The sequence below is a fragment of the Oreochromis niloticus genome, linkage group LG14 (genome assembly GCF_001858045.2).
Source record: "Oreochromis niloticus isolate F11D_XX linkage group LG14, O_niloticus_UMD_NMBU, whole genome shotgun sequence".
NCBI lineage: Eukaryota > Metazoa > Chordata > Actinopteri > Cichliformes > Cichlidae > Oreochromis > Oreochromis niloticus.
The window spans coordinates 8,755,144-8,774,370 of record NC_031979.2 but is presented as its reverse complement, the minus strand read 5'-3'; the positions used below and the strand labels follow the sequence as shown (position 1 = coordinate 8,774,370).

The 19,227-nt window shown below is 42.3% G+C and overlaps 1 protein-coding gene across 1 annotated transcript; it reads left to right on the top strand.

Moving 5' to 3' along the window:
* The first annotated feature begins 1,203 nt into the window (after nucleotides 1-1,203).
* On the top strand, nucleotides 1,204-18,727 carry LOC100695044 (TRPM8 channel-associated factor homolog). The gene is made up of 12 exons (XM_003449281.4): nucleotides 1,204-1,268; nucleotides 1,524-2,199; nucleotides 2,958-3,174; nucleotides 3,711-4,002; nucleotides 4,317-4,618; nucleotides 4,734-4,908; nucleotides 5,463-5,557; nucleotides 8,793-9,006; nucleotides 11,871-12,107; nucleotides 15,404-15,621; nucleotides 15,747-15,860; nucleotides 16,283-18,727. The coding sequence occupies exons 2-12, from the start codon at nucleotides 1,550-1,552 to the stop codon at nucleotides 16,523-16,525; spliced, it is 2,757 nt and encodes a 918-aa protein (XP_003449329.2). The 5' UTR covers nucleotides 1,204-1,268; nucleotides 1,524-1,549; the 3' UTR covers nucleotides 16,526-18,727.
* The last annotated feature ends 500 nt before the right edge of the window (nucleotides 18,728-19,227 follow it).

Genomic DNA, 19,227 nt, shown 5'->3' with positions numbered 1-19,227 from the left:
AACTTGCTTTGGTTGTGTTATATTTTTTAAAAACATCTGGACTGCTGTTTTAAATGACATAAAGTACAGTCTTCCATGGAAAATTGAACAGTAGTGTGTGTGTGTTTGGAAATCTGTGGTTTGATTATATGAAAACTGAAGCTAACGTGAATTTCGAATGATGATGTTTATTTGGTGAATTAAACTGTTTAACTCTTCCTCACTCTGTAGGTGATTCTCCTGAGACGATTACCAATGTTATTCTGTTCCCTCCCAGACCGCGCAATATTACCCAAGAGTACTTATTGAATATTTGTTTTCATCCCCCCATTATATCCTGCTACTCCCTTTATTCTATTGCACAATACTTTGTCACTTTCTAGAACCGCCTGCACTGATAGTTAAGTTATTTATTCACCAGGATATAGTTATGTATATTACTTTGTTAGAGTTATCCGATACTATGTCTTGCACTATCTATATTACTGTACACTATTCTTATTGTATATATTGTATATCTTATATCTATTTCATCTGTTCCTCTGTCTCTCCTGCTGCTTTGAGCATGTACATGACAAAAGAATTTCCCTCGGGATAAATAAAGTTGTTCTTATTCTTATTCTTATTCTTAAAGATTGTCTTTGCTCTGTGTTAAGAACTGGGAACTGCCTCCATCAAAATTTTGGTGGATGTGTGTAATAAAGTTTCTGGCCACACTCTTTGCCTTCTCATCTAAAATTGGATGCTGGCCTTAAAGAAAGAAGTCAGACACAAGTTGGAATGTTGGAGTATAATTTAGGACATTTAGACATCTACATGGATTTGAAAAATGAGGTACTTTTACTGTTTTCATTGCACATTTGCAGCTTGGTCTAGAAACTGAACTCTTGGTCAGTTACTAGGATCATTCACCTGTTTGTCAGAAGATTTTCTTCAACAAAATCATAATTTCTGTGACTTCTCCTTTCCTGCTAACCCAGATGTAGCTGTGACACATTTAATTTCGTCATTATTTCAGTGGAAATAAATTTCAAAAATCAATGATCTCTGCAAATTTAGAGAGGACACGTCACATTCTGATTAAACATTGATTTATGGCCACATTTTGTCCCTGTGGTGATAAAACGAGCTGTCTCTTATCATTGGTCCCTCCTTAATCACATCTCCTTATATAAACAGCATCATTCTCTGCTTTTATTTTTATGCTTTCTCCTCTCCTGTCACATAGAGCGTGGTTGTCTTTAAAACTGTTGTGCTACAGAGTAATACCACAGAAGGAAAACTTCCAGGTAAAAATGCTTTGTGTTTTTAAGTTGTGTTTGGTTGTAATGAGATCAGTGGAGAACAGCATTTTATTTTTTCACCAGCTACAGTTTGACAATTTGCTGAGTCTTGACTTGTAACACACTAATAACAGTTCAAATGTTATGTTTACTGTGTGTTTTTATTCCGTCAACCCCGGATACATATGTAAGAAAAACTATTAAACCTGATGTGTTAACAACTTCCTCTTTCCGCATCGTAACCTTCACCTTCTTCATCAGTCTACAGAGTATAAATCCTCTACACTATGTCATCTAACCAATCATTCAAAAACCAACATGAAGAGGCCTACGCCTCCTTGACGAAAGGCCTGAAGGAGCTGGACCTACAGGGACCCTGTGTTCCCAGTGACCTGGTGCTGATTGGAGACCATGCCTTTCCTTTAGCAATGAACAGCCGAGGTCAGGTGCTGATGGCTGCCTCTCTGTACGGCAGTGGAAGGATTGTGGTCCTGGGTCATGAGGGCTACTTGACAGCCTTTCCTGCTCTGGTAGAAAATGCTGTGACCTGGTTGAGAGGTGATGGATCTGATAAGCTCTCTGTAGGGGTGCACAGAAATGTCAGTGCAGTTGCTGATAGCCTCCAAAAATCCAGCTTCCAAGTAGAAGTTGTGGGAGCTTTCAGTGACAAACTGGGAGTTGGTGTTTATGTGACCGATGCCTACAGCGTGGGCTCAGACCCAACAGAGCTGGTGGCGTTTCTGAAAGCTGGAGGAGGGGTGCTGATAGCTGGGCAGGCGTGGAGCTGGGCTGCAGATCACCCCAAAGAGAACACACTGCATCAGTTTGATGGGAATAAAGTGTCGGGAGTGGCAGGGATCTACTTCACTGAGCATTATGGTGAGGTGGAGAACCTGCCTGTCTGCCCTCAGATCCCGTCCTCCTGGAAGTCGTTAGAGTGAGTGTTTAATATAATTCGGTTTTACTGCACGTTTACAAAATTTTCCACTTTCCAAAAAAATTAAACAAATCAACTTTTAATGTGAAATATTTTTTCTCTCTTGTTTGAAACAGTATTACTGAAGTGTGTTATTGGTATTGAACCTGTTATTGAGACTATTTCTTATCTGTTAGCTATTTAAAACTTAACATAACACTTTTCATTTTAAAAATGTACACTTTAGCATTTTTGTTCTTTTTCTCCCCACTTATATTTTATTGCTATAATATCAGTGTACTATCCATTTTCTAAGCTGCTTGTCAAACCAGGGTTGATGGGAGGAGCAGATCCTAGGCCACAAGTCAATCACAGCACTTGCACATAATTATAATGATGTGATCCATTTGATCTATTACATTACATTTGTCTGTTTAACAAATGTAATGTAAATTGGACTATTATCTTTATGCAGATTTTTTTAAATGCTAATTTACAATGAATAAATCATTGTACAAGAACATATCTGTGGAATCTAAAATAGTAGCAAAAGAGTTATTTTACAAGATGACAATATATTTACTGGGTATTGATAGTAAAAATACTTTAAGATAATACAATTTACACTCAAATTTCCTAATGAAAAACAGGCATTTTATTTAAAATAACACATTTCTAGTAAAAAGAAATTCATCCCTTTATTCTGAATTTACTTCTGTACACTATATCTCTAATTTTTGATTTCTCTTTCATATTTTTCTTCCACCTTTCAATTACAGGACAGGAAAGGACTTCAAGGATGACTTGGAGTTATTACTCAAGGGGGTTTCAGAGTTCAACCTCCCGTCTGATTCTCTATTTTCTGAGGTTCTAGTCCACGGACCGCTAGCCTTTCCCATCGGGACTACAGAAGATGGATGTCCATTCCTGGCAGGAGCCTACTATGGGCGAGGACGGGTCATTGTGGTTACACATGAAAGTTCTCTAGCAGTGGAGGTAGAGTATTAATTTTTTAAAAGTTAAAATCCAGCCTTTCTGTGTGGAGTTTGCATGTCCTCCCCGTGTTTGAGTGTGCTCTCTCCAGATACTCCGGCCTCCTCCCACAGTTCAAAGACCTACAGTTAGTGGTGTCAGTTTGATTGGTAAATCGAAATTGTCCACATGTGTGAATGTGGGTGTGAATGGTTGTCTCTCTGTATGTGTTAGCCCTTTGACAGACGGGCAACCTGTCCAGGGTGTAACCTACTTCTTACCCCTTTAACTTCCATTCAAGGATGAATGGAAGTTAAAATCAATACATAAGAATTTTCTAGTGCTGCATATTTTCAAGTTTATTTTTCCACATTACATTTGTTTCCACCAGGAAGTACAGGGAGAAAAACTTTCAGATGCCAAAAGTGACTTACTTTAATAGGGTTAGGTAGTAGACCTCTGATTTTCTTAAAATGAATTGTGTGCTGTTCTGACAAATATTTTATATATCACAAGTATACACGACTGCCTGTCTTCCTACTGTCCTTCTTTTATTTTAGAGCATGGCTCCATTTTGGAGAAACGTCATTCACTGGTTGGATGAAGGGCGCAGAGGGGTTGTTGGTGTCATGGTGAATCCTGCACTCAAAGTTCTCAGCCAGTCAGGGCTGAAGTGTGAGAAGACAAACTTCAGGAAAGACCTCAGTGTGTTTGTGTGTAAAGCGTATATCACTGAGCATTTGGAGGAAATCCAAAACTTTGTGGCAGAGGGAGGAGGCCTGCTGATTGGAGGACATGCCTGGCACTGGGCGCAGACACATGCTGGGCAAAATCCACTTACAGATTTCTCAGGTATGAAGATGCACCACAAAGGTTTTACAATATACAGAAAAGAAGTATTGGTAGTGTTCGTATTTTCCACCTAAAAAACCAAAAGTGCACTGAATTGATAAAGAGCTCTTCTTGTCTAATCAACCACCCTAAAAACCTATTGTATTTGTTGTGCTAACAGATTCACAATGGTGTAGCATCTTATCCAAAGACACCTTGATTGAAGGGGTTGGGCATCAAATAACCAACCTCCTGATGAGTGTAAAACCAAAGTTATGACATTTCCAACAATACAACTCAGTAAATTAAGTCACACTTGTTTTAATTTCTTTCAGTGAACAAAATGCTGAACCAAATGGGATTGAGCCTTTTGGGAGCAACAATCCGTTCAGGAACATACAAAGCTCTTGTACCCAGCTGGCCGATTAAAGATACTTACCACTTCCGCCACCTTCTATACCGCTTCGTTGCCCATGTGACTACAGGTGAAGAACTTAGCAAGCATGAGGAGGGATGTCTTCAAAAGCTGGGCAGTGACTGTGATGCTTACTTGCACACAAAGGCACATGGCTCCTTCTATTACACTCAAGTGTTGGCTGCTCTCACTGACATGTTAAAGAGGTCAGGCCTGCCACAGGTGAGTAGAGAAAAAATATAAACACTTTCTAACACATAGCAACACAGAGGCTGGTGCCACTGATACCACAACTATCAGCCACTGAGATGTTAGATTAATGTCTTCTTCTTTCAAGGTGAGTGACAGCTGCCCTGCAAAGACACCAAAAGACAAACTACTCCTCAGTGTGGGATCACCTGTATACAAGTTTTGCCCAAATCCTGAGGCCCTCCTGCCCTACCTCATCAAGGATAATCCACTGATGCCAGACGTCCATAACCACAGGCTCAAGATCGATGTTAACACAGAAGGTCAGATTTCATGTTTTTGGACAAATATGTCAGCTGTGAATATATCTATATATGACTGCAACCTGCCCACAGTTTATTCACAATACTCACACACAATACTTCAATTTGGACTCAACTCAAATGTACTTTATCACAGACATCCAAAGAAAAAATTAAATACGTGCATATTTCATACATGTATATGTCACCAACTGTAACCTCTGATGCTGTATCCTGGGGTTTCACAATATACTTAGATTTTTTTTAAAATTTTGTTTGAAATTCACATAATATCATAAACAATCCAGTGAAAGTGCACTTAAGGTTACAGACTTACTTGCTATTTACAAATAGGACATATCAGTGACGTTTTTTCATAAACATAGAAAACTGATTTGTTTCTATTTTCCTCAGTGTCAACAGTTCAGTAAATGAAATCAACAAAGTTTAGGAGAATTTTGACTGATATTTGACTGTACTGTGTGTGTGTGTGTGTGTGTGTGTGTGTGTGTGTGTGTGTGTGTGTGTGTGTGTGTGTGTGTGTGCGTGTGTGTGTGTGTGCATCTGTATGTTAGATGGGAAAGAGTGGATCAGCACTGGTCTCTACCTCTCTCCTGGTATGAGTACCTACATGGTCATGCCAGCTGAGACTGTCAACAAGCACTGGAAGGTGAAGCACACGAAATCATCCACTAAGTTCACTTAGAAACACTATATCACACCTGGTTCATTTATACAAAGAAAAGAAAAATAACAATAAACACCCCTTTACATCTGCAAAGTAACTATTGAGACCAAAATGTGGTTATTTGTTATGGTTTTGTCATGAGCTGTGTGAAGTGGGCAGGATTGGACGACTCAAAATGTAGAACAAAAAAAGTAGAGTCAAAAATAAAAAACTAGGAATAGGAGTCCAGAACACAAAGAGGAAACAGTTCTGGGGCCCGACCGTGGAGCCAGCATCTGCGACGTAGCAGGTCTGGCTAGAAAATTAACAATAAACATCCCTTAACACTCCATAACACATCTGCAAAGTAGCTATTGAGACCAAAACGTTGTGATTTGGTAGAAACCGTTCTGGGGCCTGAACGTGGGGTCAATGGTGGTGACAGAACAGTTCTGGAGGCCGACTGTTGAGCCAGCACCTGCGACGGAGCAGGTCTGGAGGCTGACTGCGTAGCCAGCGGTAGCGACGAAGCAGGTCTGCTGGACGGCCGTCCGTGGCACCAGTGGCGTCAAAGACCTCTGGCTGAGCTGTAGCAGGACCAGACGCAGCGACAACCTGTAGCTGAGACAAAGCAGAATTAGATAGTGTGATGACCTCTAGCTGAGACCAGACTGTGCAATGACCTCTGGCAGGCAGTTGAGCAGGTCGCGGTGTGGAAGTCGCAGGTGGTTAAGCAGGTGCCTGAGCAGGCTCTACAGAACCCCCAGCCCACAAAGGGGGAGGCTGGATGGGCTCGTCTGAGCCCTCAGTGGAGATAGAATTTGGTTAGACGGGCTCGCTTATGCTCCCTGCGGAGAAAAGAGCGGCCTGGGATGGCCTGACTGAGCCCCTCTAGTGGATGCAGGGCTCGCAGCAGGCTCCACTTGTGACCGAGGACCGTGTGCTGAAACTTGGATACTCTGGTCCAGGGAGCAGGTATGGGTGCCAGGAGTGGCCAAACACCAGCTGTCCCCACCCGAGGAACAGCTAACGGTGCAGGGACAGATTTGGTCTTGGCTACCCTCCCCCTAGGAACTGGTAAGGGTGCAGCTGAGTCCTGGCTCCCCTGGGAACCAGGCTTGGCCTCAATCACCCTCACCTGTGGAACAGGTACAGGCACGGGGGAAGGCTGGGCTTGAGCTGCCCTGGGAACAGGAACACGCAGAGGAGAGAAATGCTCTCAGCTCTCAAAGAGGCAGTCACAGGAGTGGGTGGAATAGAACAAACAGTCCTTTGAGATGCAGCCTGCGGAGCAGCACAATTCGGAGGTGAAACAACACCAAAAACTGTCTGTAATGGGGCCCTGGACAGAGTAACATGCTTAGGAGGCGCTAACTGTGTTTCAACAACAGTTTTTAAACCAGGAACACAAACAGCCCCAAAATAAACAGGCCAGGGAGCAATATGGCCGACAGTCTCTAAATAAACTGGCTGGGAAGGGTTTGAAAAACACTGACGGTCTCTGGAGGGCCAGCTCAGTGGCACTCCTCACAGTCCCAATCTTAATTTTTCCCACTGACATGTGGGGTTTGTGGTGTTTAAACAGGCAGATATAGAAATTACAGGCTGCGACGAGGCAGTGATAGTTACAGCTGAGCCGGTTTAGCTCAGTGGAATGAGCAGGGGACCATATGCTGTATGGCCTATGGGTTTGAATCCAACCCGCGGCCCTTCGTCGCATGTCTTCCCTCTGCTGTCCTGTCAGTCTTCGCTATATCTATCTAATAAAGCCAGAAAAAGTTTTAAAAAATATATTTTAAAAAAACCCTTCCAGCCCCTCTTCCCGGGGCAACAGAGGAAGAGAACTAGCAGATAGAGAGGCTGGAGAGTGATTGGCCGGCGTGAGCGAGAACCTGCCCAACGTTATCACTGAAGGAATAAGCAAAGTAACATTGGTAGCATTTGCAGTTGGGAAGCGGCACAGCCCTCATAGAGCCAAATGAGGGTATGCTGAGCATAATGTCTCACCTTCTCATTCAGGAAGGCAGATACTGCACTGGGTCCATGACTGGTTACAATCTTCTGTCATGAGCTGTGTGAAGTGGGCAGGATTGGATGACCCAAAATGCAGACTCTTGGAGACAAAACTAAACTAGAAAACCGCTTTATTGCTGGATTCTAGAAATACAAAAAAACAAACTGGAACTGAACAAGCAGGAAAAACACACAGCTGGAGAATGAGGGAGATTGTGACACAGGACAGAGGGAGACACGGACATGAAATACATGAGGGAATCAAGATAAAAAGGGAACACTGCTGGCAACAATCTAACAGATGGCACGGGGTAAGCAAAACTGATCATGATGCACACTATACAGGAGCATATCGCAGTAAAACAGGAAGTACAGGGAACACACACACTGAGATGCAGACTGACGGAACCCAGGGAACAGAGGGAGGAGAGAGAGGGTGAGAAAGCCAGGGATGAGAGAGCGGGGGACGAGAGAGGGCAAGAGAGCGAGGGATGAGAGAGGGTGAGAGTGCAAGGGATGAGAAAGGGCAACAGAGCAAGAGGACACACAGGGGCATGACCAAGACAAAACAGGACAGGGCACAGAGACAAGACCAGGACATAAAAAGGGACCAAATAAGAAACCAGAAACCTAAACTAGAAATACACATTACTCAACAAGGAAACAAGGTCACACAGAGAAAACGATAATGAATAAACAAGACTCAAAAAGCCATAAACACAAATGACTGAGTTAACGACCCAGGTACCCCTAACAGTTTTGGTTTGGTTGAGGTTTTATTTTTTGTACCAGTCTGTACCAGCATCCATTTTTCTTCTGAAGCATCTGTGGAGATTGACTCACAGATGGGTGCCAGCCTCCATTGGCCTCCATTGGCCCAGTCACTCCCTTGAAACCTGTCTCACTTAACTGGAGAACACTGACAGAAGAAATTAAGTCACATCTCTGAACATCTGTTTCAGCATCAGCCCTTCAGCCAATAGAAATTGTCAAACAGAACTGTGCCCTCTGTTCCCTGCCTGTATTAGTTCAACTAAATCCAATAACATGCCCCCGTCATCTATAGGAACAGTGTTAGACCTGTCCATGCTTTTTAATAGCACACCACTAGAAAGAAAATTTGATCATGACATCTGTAAACTGCTTTGTAAATCATTCCTGAGCAAAGGTGACTGGTGTTGTAATATATTTAAAAAAATGAACTGATTTTCCATTTCATCTACAGATTCAGATAGGCTGTCAAACTGATGACCTACATAGAAAGGATGAGCTGAAGAGGCCACCACGTGTTTGTGAGCGATTTCCTGTCACTTCAGAGATGATGCATGTGTCCAACCTGTGGGGGGGACTTATTTACCTGGTGGCCCCACCCAACACACAAGTGAAAGGGTTGGAGATCACAGTCCAGAAAGCTGTAACTGCTCCATATTACAAGTCTGGTAAGTCTGTGGTTTATAACAGTGCTGTGTACTTTGTGTCAGTGGAGGTAATTGGAAGATATCTGGTGAGTCTTATTCTTATTGACTTAGATGACCTTCATTCTGATTGAACATACATTTGGACAATACAGGTGATTTGAGCTCAACATATTTTTAGTAAAGTAAAACCCTCTCCTAAAAGACTGCACAAAGTTTGCTAAATTCTTTAAAGGCAATGTGTGCACTATCAGCTTTTTACACCAAAGGCTGTTTAAAGACGCCAAGCTGCAGGGCTCTAGACTAACTTTTTGCCATGGTTGCACTTTTTCCTTAGTGCAACCAGCACAAAAGTTAGGTACACCCAAATTTTTCAACCGCATCGCTTAACCCCACAGTTTTACATGTTCACTTTTTTTGTTAAATTGCTGTCCATACAGACAATATTGATTTGTAAATGATTAACTAACACTCTTGTCAACACAAAGTTCTTTATTTGGAACACAGTTCTACAAGATAGATAAGGTACTGAAAAAGTGCTTGTGCTTAAAGTGCTTTGGCACTCTTTGGCAATATTGTAGACAATGTTAACCTTAATCATCATCTCGGCCTTCTCTGATGTCCTGTTTGCTGCTGCCTGCCACTGAAAGGCAGTGGGGAGAGTGGACGCTTGGGAAGTGCATTTATCTCGGCATATAATGTGTTATCTGGATACACTGTTCTTTTTCAGCGTTCAGAGGTTGATGGCTCCATGTCAGAGCACTGGCTATGAATTTCAAACGGATCAGGCCTTAACTTAACGAAAAAGTTATCAATAGTTCTTTTCATCGGTTCTCTTTACCCACAGCTACATCCACTTCTGTCGGGCCTAGGCTACTCACTAGGGCTGGGTATCGTCACTGATTTCTATAATTGATTCAATTCCGCTTCACAAGGTCCTAATTCGATTCGATTTAATTCAATTCAATTTTAACTCAGGCAGTCAGAAATATTATAATTCTGATCATTTATCAGTACTGACACTTGTGAGATTTCATCAGAGGTGTAGCATCACAGCAGATGCCTTTGTGTCAAAGTAACGGAGGATAAAACACAGGAAAACATGAAGGAGATTTTCCTGGCCTGGCTTTTTAAACCAGATAACCACCTTAAAATATTCAGCAGTGGAACAAAAACTGAAGAAATCCAAGAATCAACATATGAACATTACCTGATGCTGATGAAGTGAAGCAGAGCAAAGTTACAGAAGTTTGATTAGTGACACAGCCAAACGTTTTGCAATTTGGCATAATTTTAAAAATTGTTAAATATCTTCGCTATTAAACAGCAGAAATGAGGCTTTCTTGTCGGAGGTAGTTTTTTTGGGGAAAAAAAAGAAAAACAGCGGCCGACAGCACTGAGATGTGAGATGGGAAACTGTCCTTGAAGTGCATGGACAGAGAGAAAGAGCTGTGCAGGAAGTGTGATTTTTTTATCGTGGTGGAAGCAAAACAGCAAAATTAAGAGGGAATTTATGACAATGTTTATCGAATGTGAAACGTAGTTTTTGATCGTATTTTGCTGTTGGTTCAGTGAATTTTGGTTGGAGAGAGACAAAACCTGCAGCATCAGAATCTTGCGGAAAAAAAGACGTAAACACAAAGCGCAGACCCGACGCATCAGACGCATTTGTGAGCTGTCGGCTTTCAGCCCCAACGGCGTGTCCGTATACGTGCCGTCGGGTGACGAAGCTGACATCTCACTGATTCTAATGCCTCAGGTCCGCGCTTTGTGTTTACGTCTTTGTGCGGAATACGTTTACTTGCTCTCATTTGCTGTTTTAGCTGTTTAGTGGTTCTTGAAATAGTTTTGTGAGTTTTAACCTGAGCGTTTCTGGCAAAATACATTTATATTTAAAAGTTGATTTAGGATTTAATGAATCGATATCACTTTATTCAAGCTACTCACCTCTCTCTACCCACCTGCACTTTCAAACGTGCACGCATAGGACTACAGGAATATTTGGACCACGGCCAGTCAGAGAGGTCCCGCCCCTTACTATCGCTGATTGGTTTAAACCACAATATGGGCATAATGTGTGTCTGTTGTTGACCACACAGAGACTTTCCGAGTTGCTAACACTTTTGTTTTGTAATCAGACAGCTGGTTGAATTGGTGCAACCAAGGATTTTTTTAGTTGCACCACTGAGAAATTAGGTCGCACATACGACCAAATTGGTCGCGCTCTAGAGCCCTGGTGCTAAAATGAAATGCATATGTGGAATTGGAAAAAGCAAAACTTTTTTTATTTAAATAATTTACTCATATCAGGTGCATCTGAAGTTTTTTATCCATCTGTGCTACACGCCCTTTAAAAATTATGGAAATGCCAGATTCCTTATTTTGTAATCCAATATATATATATATGTATATATATACACCCTGTGAGATGTTCTTTTAGTTGATTATATATATATATGTATATATATATATATGTATATATATGTGTGTATACATATATATATATATATATGTATATATATATATATATATATATATATACATATATATATATATATATATGTGTGTATATACATATATATATATATGTATATAAGCAGGGCCAGAGGCCCACATTTCACTAAAATCAGTGTCATCATCTCACTACAATCAACTAAAAAAACATCTCACAGGATGTCAAAGGGTTTTTATAAGCGATTTAAAAACAGGCAGAGAAGAGGCCTGTCTAATCTCTAAAGGCAGATTGTTCCACAGTTTTGTTTAAGAACAAGCTGGATTTTGAATCTGTGACACAAGTTTGTACTTTGAATAGAACATTTTATATATGTTTTAATATGCAATGATTCAAAGCATTTTAATAGATCCACTCCTCTCTTTGTTCTTTTCAGGTGTAACAACTGCAGCTGAGTGGTCATTGCTGCGCACGGCTCCTGGGCCCTGGGCAGAGTTGGAGTTTGAAAACATCGTCCTCACCGTACAATCAGATGCTGTTCGGGGTCTGGAGCACCCAGACAAGGTGGCCGCTCTCTGGGATGAAATCATGAGGGCCATTGCAGATCTGGCTGCCAAACCACACAAATTTCCCCGCAAGGAGCGCTTTGTGACAGATGTGCAGATTTCTGCTGGTAAGTGCACTTTACACCAGTTAGCCATCGCCAATAAGCAGAGCAAGAAGGCTGTCGTGATAGACCAAGCTATACCAAATGAATGCAACATCAGGAAGAAGGAACACAAGAAGCTCAAGAAAATACCAAGGGCTGAGAGAGGAGCTGGAGAAGATGTGGTGGGTGAAGGCAACAGTGGTCCCTGTGCTAATCGTAATGTAATGTAGTGTAGTAAGCTCCAGGGCCTCTGGGACATATATATATATATATATATATATATATATATATATATATATATATATATATATATACATATATATATATATATATATATATATGTGTGTGTATGTATGTATGTATATACGTATATATATATAAAAACACCCAGCACGCCCCTGCGGGCGGTTTATCCTTCAAGCTCGGGTCCTCTACCAGAGGCCTGGGAGCTTGAGGGTCCTGCGCAGTATCTTAGCTGTTCCCAGGACTGCGCTCTTCTGGACAGAGATCTCCGATGTTGTTCCCGGGATCTGCTGGAGCCACTCGCCTAGCTTGGGAGTCACCGCACCTAGTGCTCCGATTACCACGGGGACCACAGTTACCTTCACCCTCCACATCCTCTCGAGCTCTTCTCTGAGCCCTTGGTATTTCTCCAGCTTCTCGTGTTCCTTCTTCCTGATATTGCTGTCATTCGGAACCGCTACATCGATCACTACAGCCGTCTTCTTCTGTTTGTCTACCACCACTATGTCCGGTTGGTTAGCCACCACCATTTTGTCCGTCTGTATCTGGAAGTCCCACAGGATCTTAGCTCGGTCATTCTCCATCACCCTTGGGGGCGTCTCCCATTTTGACCTTGGGACTTCCAGGTTATACTCGGCACAGATGTTCCTGTACACTATGCCGGCCACTTGGTTATGGCGTTCCATGTATGCCTTGCCTGCTAGCATCTTGCACCCTGCTGTTATGTGCTGGATTGTCTCTGGGGCATCTTTACACAGCCTGCACCTGGGGTCTTGCCTGGTGTGATAGACCCCAGCCTCTATGGATCTTGTACTCAGAGCTTGTTCTTGTGCTGCCATGATTAGTGCCTCTGTGCTGTCTTTCAGTCCAGCTTTGTCCAGCCACTGGTAGGATTTCTGGATATCAGCCACCTCCTCTATCTGCCGGTGGTACATACCGTGCAGGGGCCTGTCCTTCCATGATGGTTCCTCGCCTTCCTCCTCTTTCTTGGGTTTCTGCTGCCTGAGGTATTCACTGAGCACACTGTCAGTTGGGGCCATCTTCGTGATGTATTCGTGGATGTTTCTTGTCTCATCCTGGACTGTGGTGCTGACACTCACCAGTCCCCGGCCCCCTTCCTTCCGCTTAGCGTACAACCTCAGGGTGCTGGACTTGGGGTGAAACCCTCCATGCATGGTAAGGAGCTTTCTTGTCTTGATGTCAGTGGCTTCTATCTCCTCCTTTGGCCAGCCTATTACCCCAGCAGGGTACCTGATCACGGGCAGGGCGTAGGTGTTGATTGCCCGGATCTTGTTCTTACCGTTCAGCTGACTCCTCAGGACTTGCCTGACCCTCTGCAGGTACTTGGTGGTTGCAGCTTTCCTAGCGGCCTCTTCATGGTTCCCATTCGCCTGTGGGATCCCCAGGTACTTGTAACTGTCCTCTATGTCTGCAATGTTGCCTTCTGGTAGTTCAATCCCCTCAGTTCTGACTACCTTCCCTCTCTTTGTTACCATCCGACTACACTTCTCCAGCCCGAATGACATTCCAATGTCATTGCTGTATAGCCTGGTAGTGTGTATCAGTGAATCGATGTCTCGTTCACTCTTGGCATACAGCTTGATGTCATCCATGTACAGGAGGTGGCTGACAACCGCTCCGTTCCGTAGTCGGTATCCGTAGCCGGTATCCGTAGCCAGTCTTGTTAATTATCTCACTGAGGGGGTTCAGGCCTATGCAGAACAGCAGTGGGGACAGAGCATCTCCTTGGTAGATCCCGCACTTGATGGTGACTTGTGCTATGGGCTTGGAGTTGGCCTCTAGTGTTGTGTGCCACATTCCCATTGAGTTCCTGATGAAGGCTCTTAGGGTCCTGTTGATCTTGTACAATTCTAGGCATTCCAGTATCCAGCTGTGGGGCATTGAGTCATAGGCCTTCTTGTAATCAATCCAGGCAGTGCACAGGTTGGTGAGCCTGGTCTTGCAGTCTCGGCTGACTGTTCTGTCTACCAGTAGCTGGTGTTTTGCGCCTCTGGTATTCTTGCCAATCCCTTTCTGTGCCCCGCTCATGTATTGAGCCATGTGCCTGTTCATCTTAGCCGATATGATGCCTGACAGGAGCTTCCATGTAGTACTGAGGCAGGTTATTGGTCGGTAGTTGGATGGGACCGGTCCCTTCTTGGGGTCCTTGGGGATCAGGACCGTCCGACCTTCGGTTGTCTCTCGTTAACTAGCAGCTGGTTCATTTGTGCTGCCAGACGCTCGTGGAGTGCAGTCAGCTTCTTCAGCCAGTAGGCGTGAACCATGTCGGGCCCTGGTGCTGTCCAACTCTTCATACTGGAGACCCTTTCTTGGATATCTGCCACTGTGATGGTTACTGGACCCTGTTCAGGGAGGTCGCTATGGTCTGCCCTCAGATCCACTAGCCACTGAGCATTGCCGTTATGGGTTGCGTCCTTCTCCCATATGCTCTTCCAGTATTGCTCCGTCTCCAGCCTTGGTGGTGCTGTTCTGTTATTGTTCCCTTGCCACTGAGAGTACACCTTTGCTGGTTCTGTGGAGAACAGCTGGTTTATTCTCCTGCCTTCTATCTCTCTGGTGTACCTCCTCAAGCAGCTGGCCAAGGCTGTGAGTCTTTGCTTGGCAGTTTCCAAGGCCTCAGGTATGGACAGCTTGCTGTATTTCTTATGCACCTTCTTTGTCGCGCCTTTCTGCAACTCCGTTAGTTGGCTAACCTCCCTCCGTGCTACTTTGATCTTGCCCTCTAGCCTCCTTCTCCATGGAGGGTACTGCCCCTTGTGGCTGTTCAACTTGTAGCCAAGCATCTCACTGATCACTGCTGCCGTAGTGTAGATCAGCTAGTGTAGATCAGAGAATATATGTATATATATATATATATATATATACATATATGTATATATATATATATATATATACGTATATACATACATACATATATATATATATATATACATATATGTATATATATATATATATATATACATATATTCTCTCCTTCACACTTTGCAGCTTTTCTCTCATAAAGTATTCTCAATATAATCTTGAAACAATTATTCATTTACTTTTCTTCTTTTAAGGCTGGATGCATTCAGGTTATCCCATCATGGCACACCATGCTTCAGCTGCTGAAGTTGTTGATGTTAAAAAAGGTAATCAAATGTGGGGGCCCATCCATGAACTGGGACACAACCAACAGAGAAGCTGCTGGGAGTTCCGACCACACACCACAGACGCTACATGCAACCTGTGGTCAGTGTTTGTGAATGAAGAGGTGCTGGGTCTCAACAGAGCACAGGTAGAGTAAAGCAAGTGTCTTTTCAACTCTTATGTTATACGTCAATCATCATCATCATCATCATGACTGAGTTTTCTGTGATCACATGATTTAGCAACTATCTCATTCCATGTTTTTTGGTGCAGGCTCATGGTTTTTTGACTTCAGCTAGACGAAAGACTCGAGTAGAGGAGTACATCAAGGGAGGCAAGAAACTCAGTGAATGGAAGGTATGGGTAGCCCTGGAAACATATCTGCAGGTGAGAAATTATAGAGAAATTTTGCTTTGTCCACAGTGAAGAAAACACATGATATGAATAAGACTGAAAGACGATAACTCCATTTGATCCAGTCATACTTAAAATCGACCAATTGACCAACAAATCACTTAGGGGTAGAGTTAGGTTCAAGTTGTATTTTAGCCACATGCTAAACAAGGATAGTGTCAGAAACTACAAGATGATACCTTTCAAATCAAATCTCTTACATGCACTTTGCCTTCTATTAAAAGAGTTTGATTTGAGTGTGCCATATAGGTGACAATTCCATGTAGACTTGTGGGCTTATAGTGAAGCTAACATTAAATCATAACAGGTTGTGATGCTTTGGTCAAGAGATTATTGCTCCTAACATAAAAGACAGCAAATAGTTTGAGTTGTTGTCATATCTACCTTCTCTGTAGCTCCAGGAAAAGTTTGGCTGGGATGCCTTTAAGAAGGTGTTTGCTGCGTACCACCACATGAGCAACATTCCCAATGACAATGACTCAAAGATGAACCTGTATGCTGAGACTTTCTCCCAGACTGTGGGGATGAACCTGACTGGCTTCTTCAAGGCCTGGGGCTGGCCCATCGAAACAGCCACTGAGGAAAAATTGTCCCAGCTGCCTCCCTGGAATGATCACCCCATGACCCAGTACAAATGATCTAAACACGACTGCGGAATAAAGAAAAGTAACCAGTGAAACTTTAGTTCATTAAACGTTTTATATGAATCTTTTTATAACATTTATTGCATGCAGACGAACGTTGCAGCTTTTTTCACAGTATTTGCACTGATCATTTGCTCCAAATGAGTATCCCTCCAATTTAGCTAGATTTCTTTGAGTCAACTTGAACATTAACATGTCCTCTGTGCTAATTTTTATATCTGGGATTGTAAGAGAGGAGGTGAAGAACTGTAAGTTGGGTTGCAGTATAGAGGAGCTAAATATTATTATTGCTGTTCCTCAAAGTGAAGATCTGTTGCCATAATGTCAAAACGGCTTAGCTCTGTGAATTATAAGAAGGTAATTATTTAGCAAACACACAGATGGCAGCTGGATTGTGAGTTGTGGTTATGCTGTTGCTTTTTGGTTTAATCAATAATCATGTTTTTAATGCAGCAAGTAGCATTTCAGTAAGTCTTTGAAATTCTGTAACCCATAATTATCACTCTGTAATAACCATGTAATACTTTCACTGAACTTTGAACTATCGCTATGGGACAAAACTGGACTCATTTTTTTGCCTCTTAGTTGAGAACTGATGCACACAATAAACAATAGTTGTATAATTAAGTCTGTTGTTTTTTTTACTATATACACCTTCCTGCAACACAGGCTGTTTGTTTTCCTTTTCAGACATAATTATGATGAAGAAGCCATCATTCACAGCCTTGCTCCCAGCCCTTACTACTTTATATGCATTTATTTCCTTCCACGCCCACATCAACATACTCTTGCCTTCCTCTGACATCGCTACATTGTGCATATGATACAGTCAATACATATGCTCACTGATCAACTATCAAAATTGCCACACTCTTTTCTTAGCAGGATAAATTTATTTGCAAAACTAGTCACTGGTGCCCAATGCTCAACCTCTACAGCAGCAATAAATTTTAAATGAAACAACTGCAGTGCAGATTTTCAGTATGTTAATTAAGTGGGGTGAACAAAAAGATTGCATAACAAACACAATCCCTTCATTTCAGGGGGTGAAAAGTAATTGGACAAATAAAATGTTCATTTCTAATACTTGGTTGAAAATGCTTTGCTGGCAATGACAGCCTGAAGTCTTGAACTCATGGACATGCTGGGTTTCATCCTTTTTAATGCTCTGTCAGGCCTTTACTGCAGTGGCCTTGATTTATTAAACTCCTGACTTCCTTTGAATGCATGTTTTTGTCATTGTCCATCTATATAGTAAAACAGCACCCAATCAATTTGACTGCATTTAGCTGAGCAGACATATGTCTCTGAACACCTCAAACTTCATTCGGCTGCTTCAGTCCTGTGTCACATCATCATTAAACACTAGTGTCCCAGTCCCACTGGCAGCCAGTCATGACCGAGCCATCACACTGCCTCTGCCATCCTTCTGGTAGATGATAATCTTGATTTCATCTGTCCAAAGAATCTTTTTCCTAAACTGTGCTGGCTTTTCTTTGCAACTTAAGGATGGCTTGTTTTTCTGCATGGAGAGCTCCTTTGACCGCATGTTGTCTGTTCACAGTAAACTCTTCCAAATGCAAGCACCACACTTAAAATCAGCGACAGGCCTTTTGTCTGCTTCACTGATAATGACATAATGAAGGAATTGCCCATACCTGCATTTGAGTCAATTGTTCAACTATTGTTCCCTTCAAAAATAGGGTGGCACATGTTAAGGAGCTACAACACTTAAGCACTTCATCCAATTTGAATGTGGAACCTGAGAGTCTACATATCATGTCCATGACCATTATATAACTATAATTGGCATATGTTTCAGTAAACAGGTAAAAAAACAAAAAAAAACAAACTTGTGTCAGTGTTGAAAAACATATGTACCTAACAGTATGTATATGAAGAGTTGCTGAGCCTCAGCTGGGCTCAGGCAGTTTGAATCACTCATAAGTCTGTGATTGTATCATTATTTCCTCTTCTTTTTTGTCATAGTTTTTTCTTTTTTTTAAATGAGTGCAGTCTCCCAAACAGAGGGTCATCCCTGACCTGACTGAAACTGGAAACTCAGTATTGGAACATGTGGGTGGTCCTAAAGCCACATGAAGCTCAGTGAGCTGGGACTCGTGGATCCTCCAGGCATTCTGGCTCAGCTTGGGATTCTGAAGAACCACATTCGTCTGGGTGCCGTTGAAGCTAGGGACTGCAGGTAAGAAGTAAAAGAGGGACAAGATTACAGTTTCTCAGTCCAAATAAAAGGTGAGAGCCTCGATGAGTCTAGAAGTGGCTTAGTCATTTTCATTGATCACTTCAAATATTCTAGAAATTACATTAATTACATATTATATTAATTACAAGCATGTCTTGAAAAAAACATTGAAACATAAGGCTGGAGATGCTGCTTGTTATTTAAGTCTATCTATCCTCAGCTGCTGCTGTGCGCTGAAGAAGCATTTTAAATGTCTTTAAATAAAAAATGTTAAGCTTTGCCTGGCCTTTCTCATAATGGTAGTCAATCTAAACTTTACTTTGCGAGTCTAAGCTGTAGGTTTATATGTAACATTTTATTATGTCAGCTTAAAGTGTAGCTAATATAACACCTCCTGAGAGTCAGTTTAATCACCAATTTCCAGGTTATTCACTGTATGACAGCATTTACAGTTTAATTACAGGTTTAAGACTGCTGTTGTTGCTCTGTCTTC